General features: G+C 37.6%; 1 protein-coding gene across 1 annotated transcript; it reads left to right on the top strand.

The window, feature by feature from the left end:
• Positions 1-5377: 5377 nt before the first annotated feature.
• Positions 5378-8720, top strand: LOC144644556 (uncharacterized). The gene is made up of 2 exons (XM_078504071.1): positions 5378-5480; positions 7236-8720. Exon 2 carries the CDS (start codon positions 7259-7261, stop codon positions 8387-8389), a length of 1131 nt encoding a protein of 376 aa, XP_078360197.1. The 5' UTR covers positions 5378-5480; positions 7236-7258; the 3' UTR covers positions 8390-8720.
• The last annotated feature ends 13676 nt before the right edge of the window (positions 8721-22396 follow it).

The raw sequence follows: 22396 nt of genomic DNA, 5'->3' as shown, positions 1-22396 counted from the left end.
CTTTTCGTACCCTTACGGATACCTACTCCCCGCCGAGGAAGAGGAAGAAATGTTACGAGAGCTAAATGTGGCTTGGGACGAGCAGGACGACATGAACGTTGAACTCTTGTGCGAACTGTAAATAAGTCCCTCACAAAACACACTTCCATGCATACGCTCAGTAGGACAACGAGGAAGAGGAAGAAATGTCACGAGAGCTAAATGTGGCCTGGGACGAGCAGGACGACATGAACGTTGAACTCTTGTGCGAACTCTTGTGCGAATAAGTCCCTCGCAAAACACACTTCCATGCATACGCTCAATAGGACAAGACACACGTGCTCTGAAAATAGTATTGATAATGTTGTGCGTTGGTCACTCAACTTGTAAAACTAAGATTTTTGAGATTAAAGAGATGTTAAAATATAATTTTGTGACTTTTTGTGATACGTGACACCCTTGCGTGATAAACTTATGACGTCACAAATAGTTCGACCTCTTGCATGCTTAATGATTTTGATTTTCCAAAAAATCCTAATTTGAACACTACTAAAACCGTACTAGAACCTTCTGCCAAAACCGTACTAGAACCTACTGCCAAAACCGACGCCCTTTACTACTGTTCAGTGCGATTCCATTTTTAAAGCTTTATTTCGCGTCTTCACATCTGAAATAAAAGTTAAGCGGGATTTCATGTTCAATGCCTTAGTTCAATGCCGCGTCTTCACAACGAATCAAAGTGAAGCGGGATTTCCTGTTCAATGCTTTAGTTCGCGTCTTCGCAACAAATAAAAAGTTAAGCGGGATTACATGTTCAATGCCTTACTTTGCGTCTTCGCAACGAATCAAAGTTAAGCGGGATTTTCCGTTCAATGCTTTAGTTCGCGTCTTCACAACAAATAAAAAGTTAAGCGGGATTTCATATTCAATGCTTTAGTTCGCTTCTTCATAACAAAAAAAAAACAAATAATAATAATAATATAAAATAAATAAAAGCTTATATTATAAAATAATATAAAAGCTTTAGTTCGCCTCTTCACAACAAATAAAAAGCGGGATTTCATGTTCAAAGCTTTAGTTCGCGTCTTCACAACAAATAAAAAGCGAGATTTCATATTCCAAGCTTTAGTTCGCGTCTTGGCAACAAATAAAAAGCGGGATTTCATGTTCAAAGCTTTAGTTCGCGTCTTCACAACAAATAAAAAGCGGGATTTCATATTCCAAGCTTTAGTTCGCGTCTTGGCAACAAATAAAAAGCGGGATTTCATGTTCAAAGCTTTAGTTTGCGTCTTCACAACAAATAAAAAGCGTGATTTTATGTTCAATGCTTTAGTTCGCTTCTTCATAACAAATAAAAAGTTAAGCGGGATTTCATGGTCAAAACTTTAGTTCGTGTCTTCATAACAACTAAAGAGTTAAGCGGGATTTCATATTCAAAGCTTTAGTTTGCGTCTTCACAACAAATAAAAAGCGGGATTTCATATTCCAAGCTTTAGTTTGCGTCTTCACAACAAATAAAAAGCGGGATTTCATATTCAAAGCTTTAGTTCGCGTCTTCACAACAAATAAAAAGCGGGATTTTATGTTCAATGCTTTAGTTCGCTTCTTCATAACAAATAAAAAGTTAAGCGGGATTTCATGTCCAAAGGCTTTAGTTCGCGTCTTCATAACAAATAAAAAGTTTAGCGGGATTTCATGTTCAAAGCTTTTAGTTCGCGTCTTCGCAACAAATAAAAAGCGGGTTTTGATGTTCAAAGCTTTAGTTCCCGTCTTCACAACAAATAAAAAGCAGGATTTCATGTTCAAAGCTTTAGTTCCCGTCTTCACAACAAATAAAAAGCGGGAGTTGATGTTAAATAATAATAATAATATAAAATAAATAAAAGCTTATAATGTAAAATAATATAAAAGCTTTAGTTCGCCTCTTCACAACAAATGAAAAGCGGAATTTCATGTTCAAAGCTTTAGTTTGCGTCTTCACAACAAATAAAAAGCGGGATTTTATGTTCAATACTTTAGTTCGCTTCTTCCTAACAAATAAAAAGTTAAGCGGGATTTCATGTTTAAAGGCTTTAGTTCGCGTCTTCATAACAAATAAAAAGCGGGATTTCATGTTCAAAGCTTTAGTTTGCGTCTTCATAACAAATAAAACGCGGGATTTCATGTTCAAAGCTTTTAGTTCGCGTCTTCGCAACAAATAAAAAGCGGGATTTGATGTTGAAAGCTTTAGGGCCTGTTTACATGATTCCGGAATGACTTTTATTCCGGAACGAAACTCGTTCCAGAATGAAGTTCTTTCTGCATTTACATGACAGAGTCGACCGGTTCAACCAAAGGCATTCTCACGTGCGCGGTTTTCGCGCGAGATCAAAACAAGGTGGCGCATGTTTCGCGCGAGATCAAAACAAGATGGCGCATGTTTCGCGCAAACACGTTTTTGTGGCCATTAATGGCCGTATCTGCAGTTTTAACGAGTAATTTGACCATAGAGCTGCTTTTTTGGGCTCAACAGTAAATGCTATTACGTTTTTTCGCTCTGAATTCAAACTGAGGAGTCCGTATGCGGTTTCATGAGTTGCAATTTCATCTCGGAACGAAATTCGTTCTGTATTTACATGATACCAGAATGAAATGTCATTCCAGAACGAAACTTTCATTCCGGAATGAAAACCGGAATGAACTCATTCCGGAATGACTTGAATTTCGTCTCGGTATCATGTAAACAGATACAGAGAAATGTGTGGGGATGGAATGAACTCGTTCCGGAACGAAAGTCATTCCGGAATCATGTAAACAGGCCCTTAGTTCCCGTCTTCACAACAAATAAAAAGCGGGATTTGATGTTAAATAATAATAATAATAATATAAAGTGAATAAAAGCTTATTATTACCTTTTAGTCTTTGACTTGTCCTTTCATACATCAATTAATTTATTTGACTATCAGCTCACTTTCGTTTCGGTTTTAGCAATGAATAAAATACTTAGTAGTCTTGATGACAGCCCTGGGGCCGTAAACATGTAAGCTTAAGCCCGCGACACACTAGGCGATTTTATTCGCCGATCGCAGCGAATTTGATCGCCAGCGAATGCCGCAAAATTTAATCGCCAATCAGTTCATGCCAGATATCAGCCATTTTATACGCCGGTCGCGGCGATCGGCGAAAATCGAAATCGCTCCACCGGGCGGGCACTTTTGGCGAATAAAATTGCCAAGTGTGTCGCCGGCTTAACAAAATTCTGTTAACCATTGCTTCGTCCGGCTTGCACAAGACGAATAATTTCCCCAATAACTATTGCTTCGGGTCTTTCCTTAAACCTTAATTGTTTTCACAATTTTCCAGGATGCGTAGACGACTTTGGAGGTGATTGTTCGGAGAAATTCTTCGGGGGAAAACTCTCACACTCACTTTCCTCGCATTTTTCATGCAATTCAAGAAGTGAACACCGTGCCACAAATTTTTTCGTTTCCTCACACTAACACCTCGTTTACATCAAAATGAAATATCCAGTAGATTTATAGTTAATAAAACAATTATTCCATTCACTCTTGTTGGCTACGAGTGGTTATAGCCAACTCAGAGTAAACGACGGGAACTTGCAGCTATAAAACTCGACTTAGCTAACTGCAAATGCACACGTCATCTTATATACGGCACGGCCGTGCGTAGATAACGAAACACATCATGATCACTCAATAGGAATTAGATGGGGCTTGCACGCGCTATGTTATAAAACATTCCATCGCGCACTGATGTTTCGCTTTCCGTGCATGAAAACTTTCTTTTTTCCCAGGATAGCTGCTGGCCAACGTCCTTTTGCTGGTAAGAAATTCGGACGAGAGTAAGCGGCATAAAGTCTTCTTGGCCACGTTTATTTGCCAGCCCAAATTCTGCTCTTAGAAAAGGATTTGTTTGAAGCGGTTGCAAAGACGAGGTTCTGTTGAGCCAACCGAGGAACAAAATTCGAAACCACCGAAAATTTAGCAAACACAAAAGCATTATCGGCTCAATAAACCATTTCACAACAGACATTTACATCACTCTGTTTCTTTATTTCACGAGTCCAATGTAGAGTTGACAAAATGGGTTGAGAATTATTTCCATTATTTTTGCCTTGGTCATGCTTTGTGTGCTTTTTTCGCGTACTTAGCGTGTTGTGTTATTTCGCACGCAGCTTTTGTTTTTAGCTTTGCACGTTTCTTTGTTCTGCTGCGCACGCTTTATTGTGTTAGTGTGTCCTGTGAAACAAAAAATATCAGTAATGAGGCAAGTTTCTGAACACGCTTAAATCGTGTAAAATTCGAAATATTTTGTTTTAAAGTGGAGGCGTGTTGTGAGCGTGCTTTCACCTTTGTCCCTGTTTTCCCGTGGAGGGTCACATTTATACCAAATTCATTGTTAGTTAGGACTCGGTTTGCAGTATTAACCGTTTGTTAAGTGCGGCCATGTTATGTATCATTGAAATTCAATGTTACTCGCTAAACCCGGTTTCGTTAGAAAACACCATTGATCGCCTTCTCATTTCGTGATCTGTAAAGCAAACAAAGCACTGGATCAATTACAGACCTTTTAAATTTTGTAAAATGGGAATATGTTGCTATGGGAAAAAAATCAGCTTATCAGAAATTCACCAAAATAATGCATCGACTCAAAACCAATATCGCCACGCTCCAAAAATTGTAATTTGCAATCATGAAACAGTTTCCTAGTTTCCAAATAGTCGATTCATTTCAAATAATTAATTACTCGCTAAACCCGGTTTCGTTAGAAAAACAACATTGATCGCCTTCTCATTTCGTGATCTGTAATGGTGAGCAATTAGCGCCATGTCATGTGAGACAATTCAGATAAACGTTTCGTCTGCTTAGGAGAAAGTATTTTCCTTAAAAGTCAGTTTAGTTGACATTAACTGTCCTTTTCATTTACTATGTGCTTTTAAACAGTCACGTTATGTATCCTTGAATTTAAGATGTCAACAAAAGCCTTCTGAACTTAACTAATGATATTCGTAGGTAACAACTGACACCCCTGCTTCGTCATCATTACTTCGTAGCGTTTGTTAATTTATTTTAAGAAAATGGATTTTTTTAGCGTTATTTTCGCCTTGTTTTAGCCTTAAATTTGCGTTTCAGAATACAAAAATAACTGCTAGTATTCACACTCTCTATGGCTGCTTATACTTTTGTTGAAGATTATATGATAAGTGAGAATTTGCAGTTTTTTAACTCGGCGAAAATTCTATATTTATGGGAAGGTGAATGCAACTAAGCATGCGCTGTTTGCAGGCCCAACTGGCGCCAGTAAGTCTAGATGGCTGAAACCAGCAATTAAACACAATTTTCGTTCTTGACATATGCCAATTTTATATTTGATCGATACTATCGAGGGCCACGTAAAGCATAGAAAGCCACCGATTGCATTCAGTTCTTCACAGAGAGCTAACCAGTAACGAAGGCTTATTACAGAAGAAGAAAACACCTGAACGAGAAAATCCCACTGCGGTGAGTCATGTTTGTGGCAAGTTTTGCAATATTAACACTGATCTAGTTAGTATAGTTGCTTGCGTTTTCGTGCTTTAAAGCCATGCCAAACGAGTTCATGAGGATAGTTCTCACTCAAAACCGTTCCTGTTCATTTTGCAAATTACAAGGCTCCAAAACATATTTTACTCTTGCAAAGCCGACCGCAAATAAAAAAAATTATGGCAAAATCGTACTTCTACAAAGTCAAAGAAAACTGTTCATGCTAGAATTTCTTCTTCTTGGATTCTGTTAGTGAGGAAACCTATGGATGTTTTTAGCCTAATGATTTATTAGGCATGACATGTCCTGACCGATCCTGAGAAGATCGATCGTTTTTAGCCCTTTTAAGCTTCGAAGAAATCCTTTAAAAAAGTAAAATTCATATATGATATTTTTATATTTATGTGTTTATTTTAATGGCTGCGGATATTTTACTTGTAAATATAGTAGTCAAGGATGCTAAATTTTATGCACCGTTTTAGCGCACTGTGCCTTTACGCCGTCACTCGGATTAATTAGTTCTTTTAGTAAAAAAAATTAGCAATGTTTCGTGTTAAAAGCGTTGGTTCGCGTCTTCATAAGTATCAATAAAATGTTAAGCAAGGTTTCGTGTTCAAAGCGAAGATTTGCGTCTTCATAAAGTATCAATAAAACGTTAAGCAAGGTTTCATGTTTAAAGCGTTGGTTCGAGTCTTTACAAGTATCAATAGAAAGTTAAACTTTGGTGTTCAAAGCGTTGGTTTGGGTCTTCGCAAGTATCAATAAAAAGTTACGCAAGGTTTCGTATTCAAAGCGTTGGTTAGGGTCTTCACAAGTGTCATCAAAAAGTTAACCAAAGCCATAGTTTAGTGTTGAAAGCGTTGGTTTGGGTCTTCATAAGTATCAATAAAAAGTTAAGAAAGGTTTCGTGTTCAAAGCGTTCAACTTGGTTCGCATCTTCAGTTAAGGTTTCATGATGTTCAAAGCGTTGGTTCGCGTCTTTACAAGTATCAATAAAAAGTTAAAATTTGGTGTTCAAGGCGTTGGTTTGGGTCTTCACAAATGCAAGTATCAATAAACAGTAGATCAACGTTTCGTGTTCAAAGCGTGGGTTCGGGTCCTCACAAGAATCATTAAAAAGTTAAGCGTGCTTTCATGTTCAAAGCGTTGTTTCGCGCCTTCACAAGTATGAATAAAAAGTTTAGCGTGGTTGTTTTCGTACTTCGAGTAATACCAGGCGTTTTTTATTCAGACTTAGGTGGTCTGAATGAGACACATAGCGATATTTTTTTTTGACTCTCGTCTTCTTAATCAGTCCGACGGGCACACCTCCGGTCAAATTTTCCCTAGGGTACACCTGTGAAAATTGACCTGACTAGTGCAAATTTACGCTACCCACTCCCCCCAGTGAAGCAAAATTGTCATACAGAAAATTTTCCGATTAGTCACGAGCTTTTCCGCTTAGCTTCGGCCAAAGTCCCTCAGCGCTACCAAGAACAAAAGGACTATTGTTTAATGCTTAATGTGAGAAGTTGAGCCGGAACAATAAACCATTTCTTGATACGAAGAGCCGGCGACTGGTATGTGTGGCGTTCTAGCAATAGCTTGACTTACTTGACTAAGAGCTTTTACTCCGATGGGGCCGGTTCTATAAATACCGATTCTGGTTTTGAAATAAGTACGCTAAAGTCACAAGTTCTTAGTTTGTCTAACTGTAATATTATTACCTCTGAGTATTGATATTTGATTCATCAGATTGTCTTAAATTCAGCAAGGAGATGCCTGAGACATTAGCACGCCGTCAGGCAACATCCAAGCCTTATCACGTTCCCGCAGTCATGTTTGCCAGAAGCACCGTCATTCTAGCCTTTGCCATGTTCTGCGTCAGTTTGTTTACTGCAGTGGAGCCATCTGCCATTTCCACAGGATGGTACCGAAAGCTGATTGGCCCTGGCTTCTCTACAAACTATTTCAAGTCAGCAGAGCCGAATACGAAATACTCCGAGCAAAACATCATAGACGTCCGTACTAAAGGATTCAGGAACTTACGGCTGCGATGCAGGGCAGACCTCTACTCTTATAATTACTCCGCCACCAACTTCACCTTGTTTCTTAATAATTTGACGATCGTCGTCGATCACTGCTTGAAACACAAAGTGATTCCAATTATCTCGTGGATTCACCACAAGGCAGAGGCGTACGCTACAGAGGAGGATCACGACGCTTATGTGGCTTGGTGGACAGCTGTGGCAGAGGAGTTAAAAAACAAGGATCATAAACTGAGTTTCAATCTCTTTACAGAACTGGGGGTAGACGACTGTGGGCAAAACTGTGGCGAAAGTCTCCGCGAAAGAACGGACAAATACAATCAATGGACTAAAGACGTGGTGAAAGCGATTCGAAAGACAGGTGGCAACAACCTTGAGCGAATTCTGATTCTCGGCTCACCAGGGAAGACTGCTAAGGACCTGCAAGACATCGAAGAATCAATTTACAGCAATGATTCATATATCATGGCAGAGTGGCACGTCTATGGCTCAGGACCAAACAAAAAGCAAGGCGGGCAGAAATACTGGAAAGGAGATGGTGTCCCTGAAGGCCAACAAAATGTGAAGAATGCAATTGAAGAGGCAACTAATTTCACTAAAGACTCAGGCCTGAAGACGTACCTTGGTGCATGGATGCCACAAAATAACAAGGGCGGAGATTTAAACGAGGACGAAGTGATAAACTTTGCCCGTTTCTTTGTAACTGAGCTTAAAAGTGTCAACATACCTTGGTCTTTGAACGTATTGGATCGCTACTACGATACGAAAGAGAAGACATGGCTGACTGAGAAGCAGGACATCAAGGGACGAAGACTAAACATGTCCAGGGTGTTGGACAATATCCGCGAAGTAATGCCTTAAAGGGTAACTTTCCTGATAACTTTAAAAATTTGGTTACTCACTCCTTGAGACAAATTCAAGACGTTTTTAATTTTTGACTGAATGTTGCTTGTTGAATTTTATTTGTAGAAATGCAATCACCGGACAAATAATAAAAATTGTCAGAAATTTTAACTTTATTCAAACAATAGGTATCATTTTAGTAAGGAAAACCAACAGTATTGTACTAGTATTATGTTATGATGTAAATTCTATGTAAGAAAAGGGAAATAAGTTAAGTGCAAATACGTTTTTGTTACTTGATATAACTAAAGGATAATGTTTAAAGCGAAATAAAGTATAAATTATCTTGTGTCGTACCTTATTGTGGCAATTTAATATTCTGGCTGGGAGTTGTTCAAATCTAGAGTTCCCTTCGGCGTCCTTTCAAAGAAAGTCTTCGGGAGGATTTTAGGTCAAATAATTGTTGTTAGAACGGCTATGTCCGATTTTTTATTTAGTGCCTGTAACAAAATAGACTGTTCAGTCCTCGATTTTGAGAGAAACATGAATAGCAAACTTTCATTGAATTGGAATACCTGCCTTTGCAAAGTCGATAATACAACACATTTAGCTGGTTTTGATATTAAAGTTAACAAGCTTGTCAGTAAAATCCGTGAATTAACAAATCACCGGATCCAATGATTGATTTTGTGAATAATTGCAGAAGAATTTGTAATATACGTGCTTTATTTCGCACGGTTGATAATTATGCCTACCTCGTTTTGGTGCGAGCGTTTATGGACCGCCATCTTGAGTGTTGTAAAGATCGATAAGACCACAAACGATGCGACCAAATATGACAGGTTGCATTAACCATGCCCTCAAGACTCTCAATCAAATGCTCATTGAGCAAAGTCGTGAATGTGGTATTATAAACCGTCAGCCCAGAATTTGCCAAAATTTTTAATGTTTGCTGACAAATAACAATTTTTGTAAACGTGATAGTTGAAACATGTTTAAAACACCTTTTATTATCAAATGACTCCTAGCGGCCCTACAGCTGATTGGTTCTCGGTTCATCATCTGGTTAATTTTAACCAATCAGGTTAGGTTTATTGACGCGGGAAAACCATTCAGGTCCGTACACGTACAGCAAGCTTTGAAGTTAACGCAGGCTCGGACAGTTTCTTACTGAACGAATTGTGTTCGAAAAGGAACATCAAAGTCTATTTGTTGTAAATGGGACAAAATGCAGCCAAAAAAATCGGATCTAGAAGCAAATGCACAAGGCGAAGGAAAAGACAAAGAGAGCAACTTCTTGTTGTCTTGCGAGAAACGAAACATCGTTCACTTGAATTGTGTATCCCTGGTCGAGCTAATTTAGCTTAAGTATTGTAGGAATTTCAAGTTCAATTGGAAAATGTAAGTTTGTAAAGTATTCAGAAACACTGTAGCTAGCTCTTTTGTACTACAACTACAAAATAAGACATAGGCCGCAGTATTATTGTGTAAGATTTTCATTGCAACGAAGTACTCCTGTTATTGAAAATGTTAACTTCATGAAATGTGTTAGCTATCTCAATGTTATTAATTGGCCTTGTATATTAAAAATATTGATAATAAAACGACTTTTGTTCGGGAATATTGTTTATTTGCTCCCTTGTAGTGTCATGCGTGGGTCAATATTCCATCAAAAAGTCATTTGATTGTCTTAGTATGGCATGAAGCCAGGTTCTTTTTCAGCTGAGTTGAATGCATGCTTTATGGGGGGGAGGGTAGTAGGGAGGAGGAGGCGTAGGATATCACATGTACAGAAAACTACCTTAAGGCTACTGTTGTTAGTGGCTATTACATTTTAGGGATTTTAGTGTCTAGAACAAATTATCACTCGTTATATTCAATTACCTACCCGGTCCCCCCTTCCCACCCTTGCCCAAAGGAACATGCACTTAAACATAGTCGAGTTGAAAAATTCATTAACAAATTAATACCAGTAACTTTGTACTTTCAAGCATTACAAATGTACAATACAAATCAATTTCAAGAAAGTTTGTTCTTTTACTAGACATTTATTATCATCTAAGCTCTATGCTCATTAAAAACTGGTTTAAACGATATTATTACCGGTATTTTTTGAAGTTTTTGGGTCTCGATCTTTAAATCAATGTTATCTTTCTTTGAATGCCTAGATTCTATAGCACTCAGTGGATGTTTACCAAGAAAACGAGAGTGAGACAGCAATTAATATACAATATTACTAGAACAAAAACTTGACGAACGTGCAAAATGATAGATCGAAAGGCAAAGCAAGCCACCCGGGGCAAGCCAGTTATATAAGCTTAAAAAACTCATTAATAATTCATAAAGAAAATACAAAAGAAATTAATATTTAATGAGTGTCTTTATATCTGATAAAGACACGGCTAAACTTTACGTCCAATTTTCTAGCCCAAAATAACCCCAAATCTAAATATTAGTGCAAGAATGAGTTTATCAACATCAGAAGATTTTTAAGCCGTTCAATAAATTCGCAGCTCGTGTTTTATCAAGTCTAAAACACTCGGCTGCGCCTCGTGTTTTAAACTTGATAAAACACTGCTGCTCATTTATTAAACATTACTTAATTAAGCTTAAGTTATATCTTTAATGGTTTCGAAACGCATATCTTTATCTTACTGCGTGAGACCAATCTGTAGTGAAAATTATAGCCTGAATTATTACTTACCGACTATTTGATATGAAAGACCTGATAATTTTATATCCGCGGACGGCTTTCGAAATAAGCTTAAGCTATTGATCGGCGTGCAAGTTCCATGCTCCCTCGGCCGTCCTTTCCGTTGCGTTGTGTGTAAATGTGGATTGGAGCACTGGCCTCGCTTAAAAACTTCCTTCCGGCTGTTCCGAAAACGCGGAGTGCGGAGTGCGGAGTGCGGAGTCCGAAAATGCGGAGTCTGTAAAAAAAAAAAAAAAATAAAAAAAAAAAAAAAGTGTGAAAAAAAAAAAAAAAAAAAAAAATAAACTAAAAAAAAAATAGCCGAAGATGAAGCGGACGAACGCGGCCATTTTGTCGTCACGTCACGAATTAAAAAAATTTCTTTTTTGGTCTCTCTTAAATTCAAATTTTTTTTTTACAAAGCACCTCCCTGCTTTCCACGTACAATAAACTCTCTAAAAAACATCAGCAACGTGGCACTTTTCAACTCCGCCTTTTATGCTAGACGAAGTTCAAATTAAAGAAAAATGTACAACAACGATACGCTACTCCGCAGCACTTTATAAAAAAGCAAAAAATAAAAAAAAAAATCCAAAAATCGCCTTTGTGCCGTGATCTCCATCTGTGACTCATTTTGTTGAATCTTCTGTATATTTTGTTGTAAGTTTTTTTCGCTGGGAACTCGGAACCTGGGAACCGTTTATTTCAGGTGTCATGGAACACGTCTGTGTCAAGACAATCGTGATAACTGGTAATGGTTTGTCAAGCTTGCATCTTTCTTTTCTACATATCTTTGTGGTCATGTTATTTTGATCGGGTTGTGTCCTGTCTCGGTTCGTTGTTTACACAAAAACGCTTTCATTCTCGTGTGTTTCCATACATAGTGCATGGAAAATTCCCTAACTATGAACAAAAACAAAACAATAACGGCAACTTATTGTCTGGAGATATAAATGTCTTAAGTAAAAACGCAACCGTTTAACGCGGCTAACTGTTTCTTGTAAACAACAATCAATTGTCGCAAGTAACATGTATGGAACGGAAAATCCACTTCATACATATCCTTCCATGTCACAATGGTATGCAGCTGTGCAGGCATTCTCTTACAACTTAATTGAAAATAACGTACACTATGTGCGATACCTCACAATTATTTTCAAAAATCAAAACTCTCCTAATTTAGTGAACAGAGTGAATGAGTTGTAGTCTTGAAAACTAGCGCCTTGAAGGCAAGGTTCAATTTAACAAGAAATGGCCGCGGTCTGAACGATCCGCTTCACTGCTTCGGGCGAAGCTGTGCAAAAATGTGTATTATTTTTTTAATATTTAGTTTAATATTTATATATTTTTCATTTTATTTTAATTTTTTTATCACACTTTTTTTATTTTATTTTTATTTTTTATTTTTTTAATTTTTTTACAGACTCCGCATTTTCGGCCTCCCACTCCGCACTCCGCCTCCGCACTCCGCACTCCCGTTTTCGGAACAGCCCTTCCTTCCAGAAAGAAACAAATATTCGTATTCTCCTGATGTACATGCATCCAAACGTTCGCATTACAACTCGGGAAACCAGCCCTTTGTAGCTCTCTGTCCACATTCATCCGCCGTTTTGAACTTTATTCAAACTTAATACACAATTGCCAGGTTACCAAGAGAGTTAACACAAATTTAATTTAATTTATAATTAGCAACTCCCATCTCTAGCAGACCGCGATAAGTCGTTCATTGCATTCACGAATTAAAAAGGAAAATATCTTGATTATCAATAAAAGGAATATTACTAGGCTAACCACCAGGTTAATTTCCTGTTAGAATATTCTTTCAGTCGATGAAAGAGGCCTGCCAATGATCTCGACATTCTCTTGTCCAAATTTTCATCGCCGTTCACAAGAAAAATACCAACGAGTACGAACCGGCTACATTAAGCGAATTTAAGTTTTCTTGCTTGGCCATATAAAAAAATATCTTGTTAACCGAGCTAAATTGGTATGTATAAGGCGTAGTGGATTCTTAACGTTAGTTAGACACTAACTGGTGCTTGCATCCCGAACCTTGAAGATAGTTGAATGCTATTTTGCAAAAATAGCTCCCCAAAACTATCTGGAATGAATTTAACTGATATGGATTATCCCGCCACCAAATTCATTTGGTGTCTTGATAATTTGAGGATGGTCATCAACCATTTCTAAAAAGAAGTGATTCCAATGGATTAAAACCACGAAGAAGCCATCGCTACGGAAAAGGACAATGGCGCTTTTGTCAGAATTGGCGAGTGTGGGTGAAAACTACGATCAGAGTTTCCACAGGAGGACTAATAACTCGGAAAACAGGTGGAACCAACTCTTAACGAATACGGATTATTAGTTCACCAGGAAAGACTGCTAAGGACCTGTAAAGCAATCCAAGAAGAGATTTTCAGCAGTGATTAATACACGATGTCAGAAACCCAAAATGCCAAAACGAAAAGGCATATAGCCAAAACTAAGGAATGTGTATGGTGTCTTCAAAAGCTGATAATACTCTGTCGATATTTAAACATTACAATTTTTGGGTGTTGTACATTTATACACGATATTGTGTAAAGCCTAAGTTAAAATACGACTGTAATTAACGTGGTTAACCTGGTTAAACTCTTTTCGAAGCGAATTCTGAAAACACCTTCATTCCTTCAATTCCCGTAAATGGCAATAAAAAAATAAACATGTGTATTGCTTTATATCTGTAGACAAAAGAGAAATGGCTAACAAATTAAATTCGGGAAATGAATGGAAATAAGGGAATACAGGCAATGTTTTGAGTAAATGGAACTGTTCGTCGAAGTTAAACCAACGACTGGCCCTTGTATGGCTTCAAACTGGTAAGCTTCTAAAGAGCCGATAAAGAATTAATTCGATGAACAGCTTTATAGGCCTTAAGAACTTTAGACGCGGTTACATGCACCGCCACCAACCTTCAATTCATGTCTTCATAATTTGACGATCGTCATCGACCGCTCCCTGTAAGCAGAGCTTCTTTTCAATCCCCAAAATCTCATCGATTCTTCGCCACGAAGAGGCCTATACTATGGAAAAGGATCATCAGGCGGCGTAAAGATTAGAAGATAGACAAATGTGAGGCTAAACTAAGGTCAGAGTCTTATCAGGAGGAGTTATAATCTCAATGTGGTGGCAGAAATGCGTGGAACAGGTGGAAAAAAATCTCGGCGAATTGAGGTTCTCGGCTTACCAGGAAAGACTGAAAAGGACCTGCAAAAATATTGAAAAAGAAACGACTTTTAGCAATTATAATCCATACACCATGCCAGAGTCCGTCAATGGCCAAGCAAAAAGGATATTGCCAAACTCTGGAGTGCCGTGGCATTCTTTGAAAGCGATAAAATGTGACCATTAACGAGGCAACTTAAAGCGAAGAAAAACCACGCCTTAAAGCCAAGAAAAAACTACAATTGAGCAAATATTGTTGAGTGGTTTAACAACAAAAATAGGTAAGAAACTGGTGATTTACGTGGCAGCTTTTCCGAGGCCAAAGATGTCACAAGATAACAAAGACGGAGACTAAACATAGGACAGTGCTACCCTTTGCCCTTTCTTTGTAACTAAGCTTCGCAGTTTAATACATGTATTATCGATTATTCGAGGCCAAATATGGCTAACAGAGCAACAGAACATTCTGGAAAAAGGAGAAGGCGCTTCATCCAAGAAGATATGTAAAGCTAAAAGTGAAAATACGAATGAAATTAACGTGGTTAATCTCTTCTCGGAGCAAATTCTGAAACACAGTTTGCAATAAAAAAAATTAACTCGCTTTATATTTGTTTGACTAAGAAAGTCAAAAATATTAATGTCTTTTTTTCATATTAAAGAAGAAATACGGTATTTCTGTCGCTAAGAATATCCCGTGGATGGGGGAAAGCATGCAATGAGAAATTCATTTCAATTTGATTTGATTTATCCTCTTACCTCGTGGACGCTGCTATCGATTGTTGTTTTGCCCTGTATGATTGGATGGCCTGAAAATGGACGAATGCATTAATATATAAAGTGAATCGAAAGTTAGCAACGAAAGGGTAAAGAGAATGGGCTTTGAAATATTATTGTTCTTCTTTAGCATTGTTCTTCTTTTTCAACTATCGACCTAGCGGCAAGCTTAAAAATATAAAAAGCTTGCATCCTTAAAAACTACGGTACCATGGACATGTGGAACAAGTGTTTTATACAGGTAATGCTCGCCCATTCACGACCAGCCCTTTGGTGGCCTTTTGGCAGCCACTTGTTAAAGATCATTTTTGAACTACTTGATTTACTTGAAACAGCACCAGATAAGCTTCGTTGTCTGAATTAAGATGATTTGCATTTAGACGAGAAAATATCCAATGGAATAGAAAAAAAAGCGACAAAGATACTGTTATAACTTTTCAAGGATCATTCATTCTTTAAATTCAGGCTGTAAAAATAACCGCGAAGTTTAACCCTTTTCTGTAAGATTGTCAAACTATTGGAGAGCTGAGTAATAATGAAACTAATGTAGTTCTACCTATTTATAAAAAGCTTTTTTGTAAGCTTATACTCATTTCTTGAAAACAATTTTTTTAAAACATTGAAGTTCGCCACAACAAAAGGCATTTGTACTCTGGGTAATTGCTAGATTGCTGTGTAAAATTGTCAGCAGTTCAAGTGGGCGCATCAGCCGCCAAAAGTCTCAACAGGACATTAAATCATAGAAGAAATACACCAGCAAAATCGTCACGGGCTTAATGTTCCTGTCTCTTAGACAGCATTTCTAAAATTCTTTTGATGATAAGTAATATTGACGTGTTCGATCTGTTGATACTTTTACTTTAAACAAAGTACTAAAAACCCACAATTCATAATAAGTTTTTTTTGAAAGCTTATACTCATTTCTTAAAAACCTTGAAGTTCGTCACAACAAAAGGCATTTGTATCTGGGTGATTATTAGATTGCTGTGTAAAATTGTTAGCAGTTCAAGTGAGCGCAACAGCTGCCAAAATTCTCTACAGGACATCCAATGAGTGGAGAATTACACATGTGAAATTGTCACGGACTCAAGTGTCCTGTTTCTAAGAGAGCATTGCCTAAATACTTTTAGTGCTAAGTAATATTGACGTGTTTCTGCTAAGATTTTTACTTTAAACAAAGCACTGCAAACCATATCCTCACTTTCCTATAACACCTGAGCCCAAGTCACAACCACATGCGTTAGGTAAGTTGGACATTTGTTTAAGATATAATTGCTCGTAAATCAGTGAAGTTGAGATGAGCGATCTCTTCGAGTATCGTCTATTGATATTCGTTCATAGACTCCATCCGATAATAATACCGTTTTACATGGCCGTAGCTACAAAAAAATTCTGACTGACGCAATGTCCATGGTTAAATTCTCTTCCGAGATGTTTACTTTCCCCCTCAAAGCGGCTTAGGCCCTGGTTTAAAAAAGGAATGCCTTGGCCAACAGCACGGGCAAATTTCAAAACGCAGTTTAAATTTAACTGAATCGTTACTGGTCCCGTCGTTCCCCCCCCCCCCCCTCCCCCCACGAGAAATTACTTTAATATTTGCGTAATTCGTCTTTTTGTCCTTCTTACTATGGTTTCTACAACGGAAGAGGATTTTGCTATGTTTGCTGGAGGTCCCTTGATAAGGTTTTGAAACTGCCTTAAAGTATTCATAAATGTTTTATTTCATCAGGGTCATAGCCAGACTTGTGGCATAGACGAGGCAAGATCTACCATCACCAAAGGCGCCAGCCGGTAAGGTAAGGCACTGTACCAGAAAATTTTGAAAGTCGAAGAGGATGTTTAAAAAAAAAATAATCTCGTTCAACTTGAGATTATTTTCACAACTAAAATTTTGAACTGGTATGAAGTGTTATTTTGCTCTTTTATCGAAAAAGGGCCTTCGCTTACTAAAATAATCGCAAAATAAAAAGCGATCGATAGAATTTTTTAAACTAAGCACTCAAAAAGAAGAATAAGTATATAATGAAATGTCCGATTTTTAAAATAATTGAAACATTCTAAGGCAGTTTATTTAAAGCCTTAACTCAGGTAAACATTGCGCCGTTTTTCACTCTACATCGGATCGCTGCCTCATTATAAGTCTCTTGTGTCGTGCCCCGTGCATTTGTAAATTTCAGCACATCTTGAATATGTATAACAGCCGCCTTTTTTCCGAAAACTGTACACAAACAAGCTAATTTAACAAGCCAAAATATTCGGCATTATTAAATTCTCAACCTCGGATATTACATTGCTAGCTTTCTGATTGGTTCACTGAATCCCGGTTATCAGCTCGTATACCTATGTTTGACCTTATATGGGAAATGAGTGCGGCAAGTGCCGCTCAGCGTAAAATTTTTCTGCGGGAAGCGACAGATCAATCAGAAAAAATGGTTGAAAACAGCAAATTTGGCGAGCTTTATGAACAAGAAATAATCAGCGGTGCCTAAAAAAAACACAGAAATGCCATAGTAAAATTAACTACGCAAAACAAAAGGATTGATGCGAAAAGTTCAGTTAATAATACTTAATAATAAAAAGCAGCAAATAATTTACGAAAGAACGGCAAACTGACACAGTTTCATTCATTGTACGTCATAAAATTAGGCTCAGCACTTCTGTAAAGTTTCTTACCTTTAAATCTTGGTCTTGTCCTTTTATACTTCAATAGAACCTGTTCCACTTTGAGCTCAATTTCGCTTCAAATAATATAGCAGTCTTGATGACAGCCGTGGAGCCGTAAATTACAAGTACAATGTAAACACTTGCTTCGTTCTACTTGCACAAGACGTGTAGTTTCCAGAAAAGCTTTTGCTTCGGATCATCCCGTAAATCTTAACTGTTGTCACAATTTCCAGGATATATAGACGACTTTAGAGGAGATTATTGGATGAAAATCTTGGGAAGAAAACTCTCTCGCTCGCTTTTCTCGTGTGTTTCATTCAACTCAAGAAGTGAACACCGCGGCACAAATTTTCCCGCGTCCTCACACTATCACTTCGTTTACATCAAACTGAAATGTCCAGTCGATTTAAACTTAAAGAAGAATTTAATAAAACAATTATTCTATTTGCCCTTGTTGGATACGAGTCGTTATAGCCAACTCGTATCCAACACGGGCTCATAGAATAATTGTTAAATATTCGGAAGTCTTCGGAAAACTTCCGAACTTATCGGAAATCGTCAGAAAATGGCCGAAAACATCTCCATATACTGAACCAAATAGTATTGGCCTTTTGGGAGCCGTTTTTGTTTCTTTCTGGATAAAATTTACCTTCTGTTAACGTTATTAATAGTGAATTTTTTAAGTGTTAAAATGCCTAAAATTTAACTGTTTCATGTTACAAAGCCAAAAAATTAAGTGTTAAATGTTAACGAGGTACCACCATTCAGACCCTCAGATAATGTTTTTGATGGGTAAAGTTGCCTACTACTTATTTCAGAACAGTTTAGACAAAAAATCTGCGAAATCCTCGTGACATATCTAAATGGGTTCCAAGCACCAAGAAAAAGTCTTTGTTTCCATGTTGACAAAGGGACAGTAATGTAAACAGAGCTGGATTTATTTTGAAACTCCGGAAGTGTTCTAAAAGATTGTTTTCCCTTGAAATTTTAATTCTACAGGGAGAGGCAGGGGAAGAGATGTACAATTTCGTTGTCCTGCATCGATTGTGCTTCCTGCTGCTCACTGTATTCATAATTCACATCCAAGGTAAGTCGCTTGACGCATCTGACCCCAGCCATATGCCTTTTTGTTCTCAAAAATACGGTAGACAAGAAAAAAATAAATCTTCAGTGGCTGCCTTGTGCTACATTCTTGATAAATAAATGGTTCTTATCTGCAATCAGCGAAGTTTTGTCAAAAATTAAGGATGAGGTGTACGTCTGTTCACTCAGATCAAGTACGTTCCCGCTAAATCTATTTGGACTAGAGGGGGGAAAACTTCCTTTGTTACACGACTCAAAAATATGGCATAGCGGTGCCGGGCAACCGAGTGTGCGCAGTTAAGCTATCGAATGGCTGCTTAAGGTGTAGTAAATAGCTTCACAAAGTTCATTGTTTAGTTCGCAAGTTTTGGCCTTGACCGTGCACAAAACACAATAGCTATTTGCATTTTGTTTGCTTCTTTGAAGTTTGCCGGACATCAAAACAACAAACAGTGATAACGGTGACCATACCAGTCTTGCAAAAGTAAGGCTTGCGAATTATACTAATTAAAAATAACTTCAACGATTCTGAAATGATTTATAATTTTTTGGTTGTTAAATGTCAACCGTGACAAAGTGTTTGCTTGTTATTCCACGCCGCCAAAAAATTGTCAGTGACGTGAAGCATCAGGTAAAAAATCTGGCTAAAAATGCAAAAACATCTCAGTGGCGTGAAACATCAAACGCAAAAACCGCCACTATTCGCATTTCACACGCATGCAGTCACTGATATTTAAATTTTTAGAGAAAATCAAAACTGCGGGTGACGTTTTTCTTAGCAACGGCTTGATTGACACAGACTTGCACCGTTTCCAGGCACCGCTATGCCGTCAAAGTAAAGTGCCAAATGTATTCCCCCTGATTTAGACTGAAAGGTGGAATAATTTGGTCTGTTTATCGAGAAGCGTATGGGAGGCGCCGTGGTCTAATGGTTAGTGTGCCAGATTCCGGATCGAACGGTCCGGGCTTGAGCCCTGGCCGGGGTCACTGTGTTGTGTTCTTGGGCAAGACACTTTACTCTCGTAGTGCCTCTCCCCACCCAGGTGTAAAAACGGGTACCGGCGAAATCATGCTAGGGAGTAACCCTGCGATGGACTAGCATCCTATCCAGGGGAGAGTAGAAACATTCCTAGCCTCACAATGCTACCGAAACCGGGATAAGCTTCGGCGGCATGGACCGCTTCGCTCGAGGCTTACCTTCACCTATGTCAGGAAGCGCAAAAATCAATATTTTAAGAACTAGAAAACGTAAGGTTATCTTCTGTTTAAACCAATTAAATTAGTTTCCTTATCATATCGCATTTTTATTTCTTTACTGATAGTCTTCGCAGCTTTTTTATTGTTGTATTGTGGCCCTGTGATCTATCATTGAGAGCAAATAAATTCATTTAAACAAGCTGTAACAAGTGCTCAAAGACTAAAGAATGGCTTGGTAAATTCTTTGGTAGTTTACGTCATTCAAAAACAGCGGCCAATAGGGGTAAATAAAAATAACAAATAATGCATATAAAAGACCACTGCAAGCACGTAATGAGAAAAATAACTAGATTCAATAAAAACTCAGAGACTCAAAGACTTTAGAATGTAATGGAACCATTCAATTGAAAGTCACCACGGGTTTGTTTGCAAACACTCTGATTGGTGGAAATTTTCCTCCGTTTCAGAATATACTGAGCTAGAATAGTAGCAAAAGTCTTTGTTAAGAAATAAGTCACAACATACGTGTGGATAAACTACTGTATTAAAAGAAAGATTTTAAGAAATAAATTTTTAAAATACATATATTAACAAAAGTCCGTTTGAATGTTCAATTTACAATTAAACGCTTAAAGAACTTACTCTAATTTTTTTCCGATACATCGCTTTAATTAAACTTAAAACCATTGCAGTCGACAGATATTTGTATTTGTAAGGAATCTCATTATTTGTTTGGTCATGCTGTGGATTATCTTTCCGATATTTGAAGAACATGTTTTTACGAAACTAATTGCCTTAGGTCAAACGTATTTACTTTGTGGTTGCAAGCGTTCTTCTGATTGGATATAGTAGCCTCCACTCTGTAAATAGTTCACATCGAAGGCAAATTAATACTGTTTCGTTTCTTCAGAAACAAAACATTAAACCATCACAAACGTGCATTCTGATAAAAGTTTATAAAGTAGGTAAAGTTCTTCCGTTTTTCAGCAGCGTTCTATTGGTATTTGAGAACGGCCATCTACTAGCATGTGGGCAAGGCGTAGACTAATGTGTTGCATTAGCCCCTTTGGTTTGTTGAAGGAATTGATTTTCTTTTTATTTAGGCATTCTTTCAGTGCTATAGCTGGTTCTATGATTGAAATTAAAGCAACTACTGTCGATGTCGCAGTGTTCACAAGAACTCTGGGTATTAATTCACAAGGCTTTCTTCATTGAATACAGTATGCAACAACATGAACCAGGATTTTCGGCAGAAATATCCTAGCAACCAGGGAACAAATACTCCAGCTGTGCTGCGCTTTGAAAAACTTTCCCAACTATCGGAATGGTTTTTGATTTGATTCGTTTATTGCTTTACGAACATGTTAAACAGAGACATTGCGCTTTCGAGAAAAACAAAAGTATCGTGTTACGTACTTACGTTTACAAGAAAAAGTACCATGTAATAGTGTTTGGCAAAAAGACGAAAGTCTGCTGTTAACAAACAAACGAAAGTATCACGTTACGGTTCTAAAAAAGTTTAAAACAGTATAAGAAGCGGCAACAGAATAAGACCGCGCCATTCAGTGACAATTTGATAATTAAATTTGCTCTTGTTTTCCAATTAATGATGATACATATTGCACGAAACACTTCTGACGTAAGGAAGTGTACGTAAAAAAATATTAATTATTTTTAGTTTTAGTTACGAACGGTAACTTGACACTCTTGTTTTCACCTACAAGTAATTTCTCTAAGAACTGATAAATGAGTTGACGATGTTTTAACGAAAATAAACAAAGCACTTCCAGACATTTCAAATGAGATGTTCGGATATTCTTTTGTGTGTGTCTCCAATCTGCACCAGCATTGTTATATAATGTCTTTGTAATACTTTCTTGTAATACTTTCTTGGTTTCGGCGAACAGAATTTCACAAAGGTCTTGATGGGCATTCTTAAAAAAGGGAGTTTCAAAACATTAATATTTGCCGGAGATATTTGGGGCTTATATAAACGTGATCAATTTTGTTTATGAATAGCAACCACTCAAACTTTTTAACGGAGAATTTTCATTCACCTAAAAAATAACTATTCAACGCTCTCAAAAATGAGCTAAATTTCTCCCACTACCTAAAATCCACCATTCAACGGGTCTAACAACGTTTCTCTATGCCACCAAACCAAAAAAATAACTTTTGCACGCATTATGTCCCTTAGTTCTTTTGTTTTTCCTTGCAGCCACGTCTTCTACACCTTGCCTCCATAATCAAAGATTTGATTTTGAGCCTGCAATTCCTGGACAGGAACGCTGCTTTCTTCCCATTCAATCTCTTTCTACTGATGTCAAGACTGTAAAGAACGGAGAAAAGTCTCTTAAATGGACTGCCACTGTTGCCTCAACGCTGCAACTCAAATCACCCTCGTTCACCAT

This window comes from Oculina patagonica, chromosome 2, assembly GCF_052425735.1.
Source record: "Oculina patagonica isolate OP01 chromosome 2, crgOcupat, whole genome shotgun sequence".
NCBI lineage: Eukaryota > Metazoa > Cnidaria > Anthozoa > Scleractinia > Oculinidae > Oculina > Oculina patagonica.
This window is presented reverse-complemented; position numbering and strand designations above follow the sequence as displayed.

Bases quoted from the DNA above. Each gene is read 5' to 3' on its own strand.
- LOC144644556 (XM_078504071.1), top strand. From the start codon at position 7,259: ATGCCTGAGACATTAGCACGCCGTCAGGCAACATCCAAGCCTTATCAC.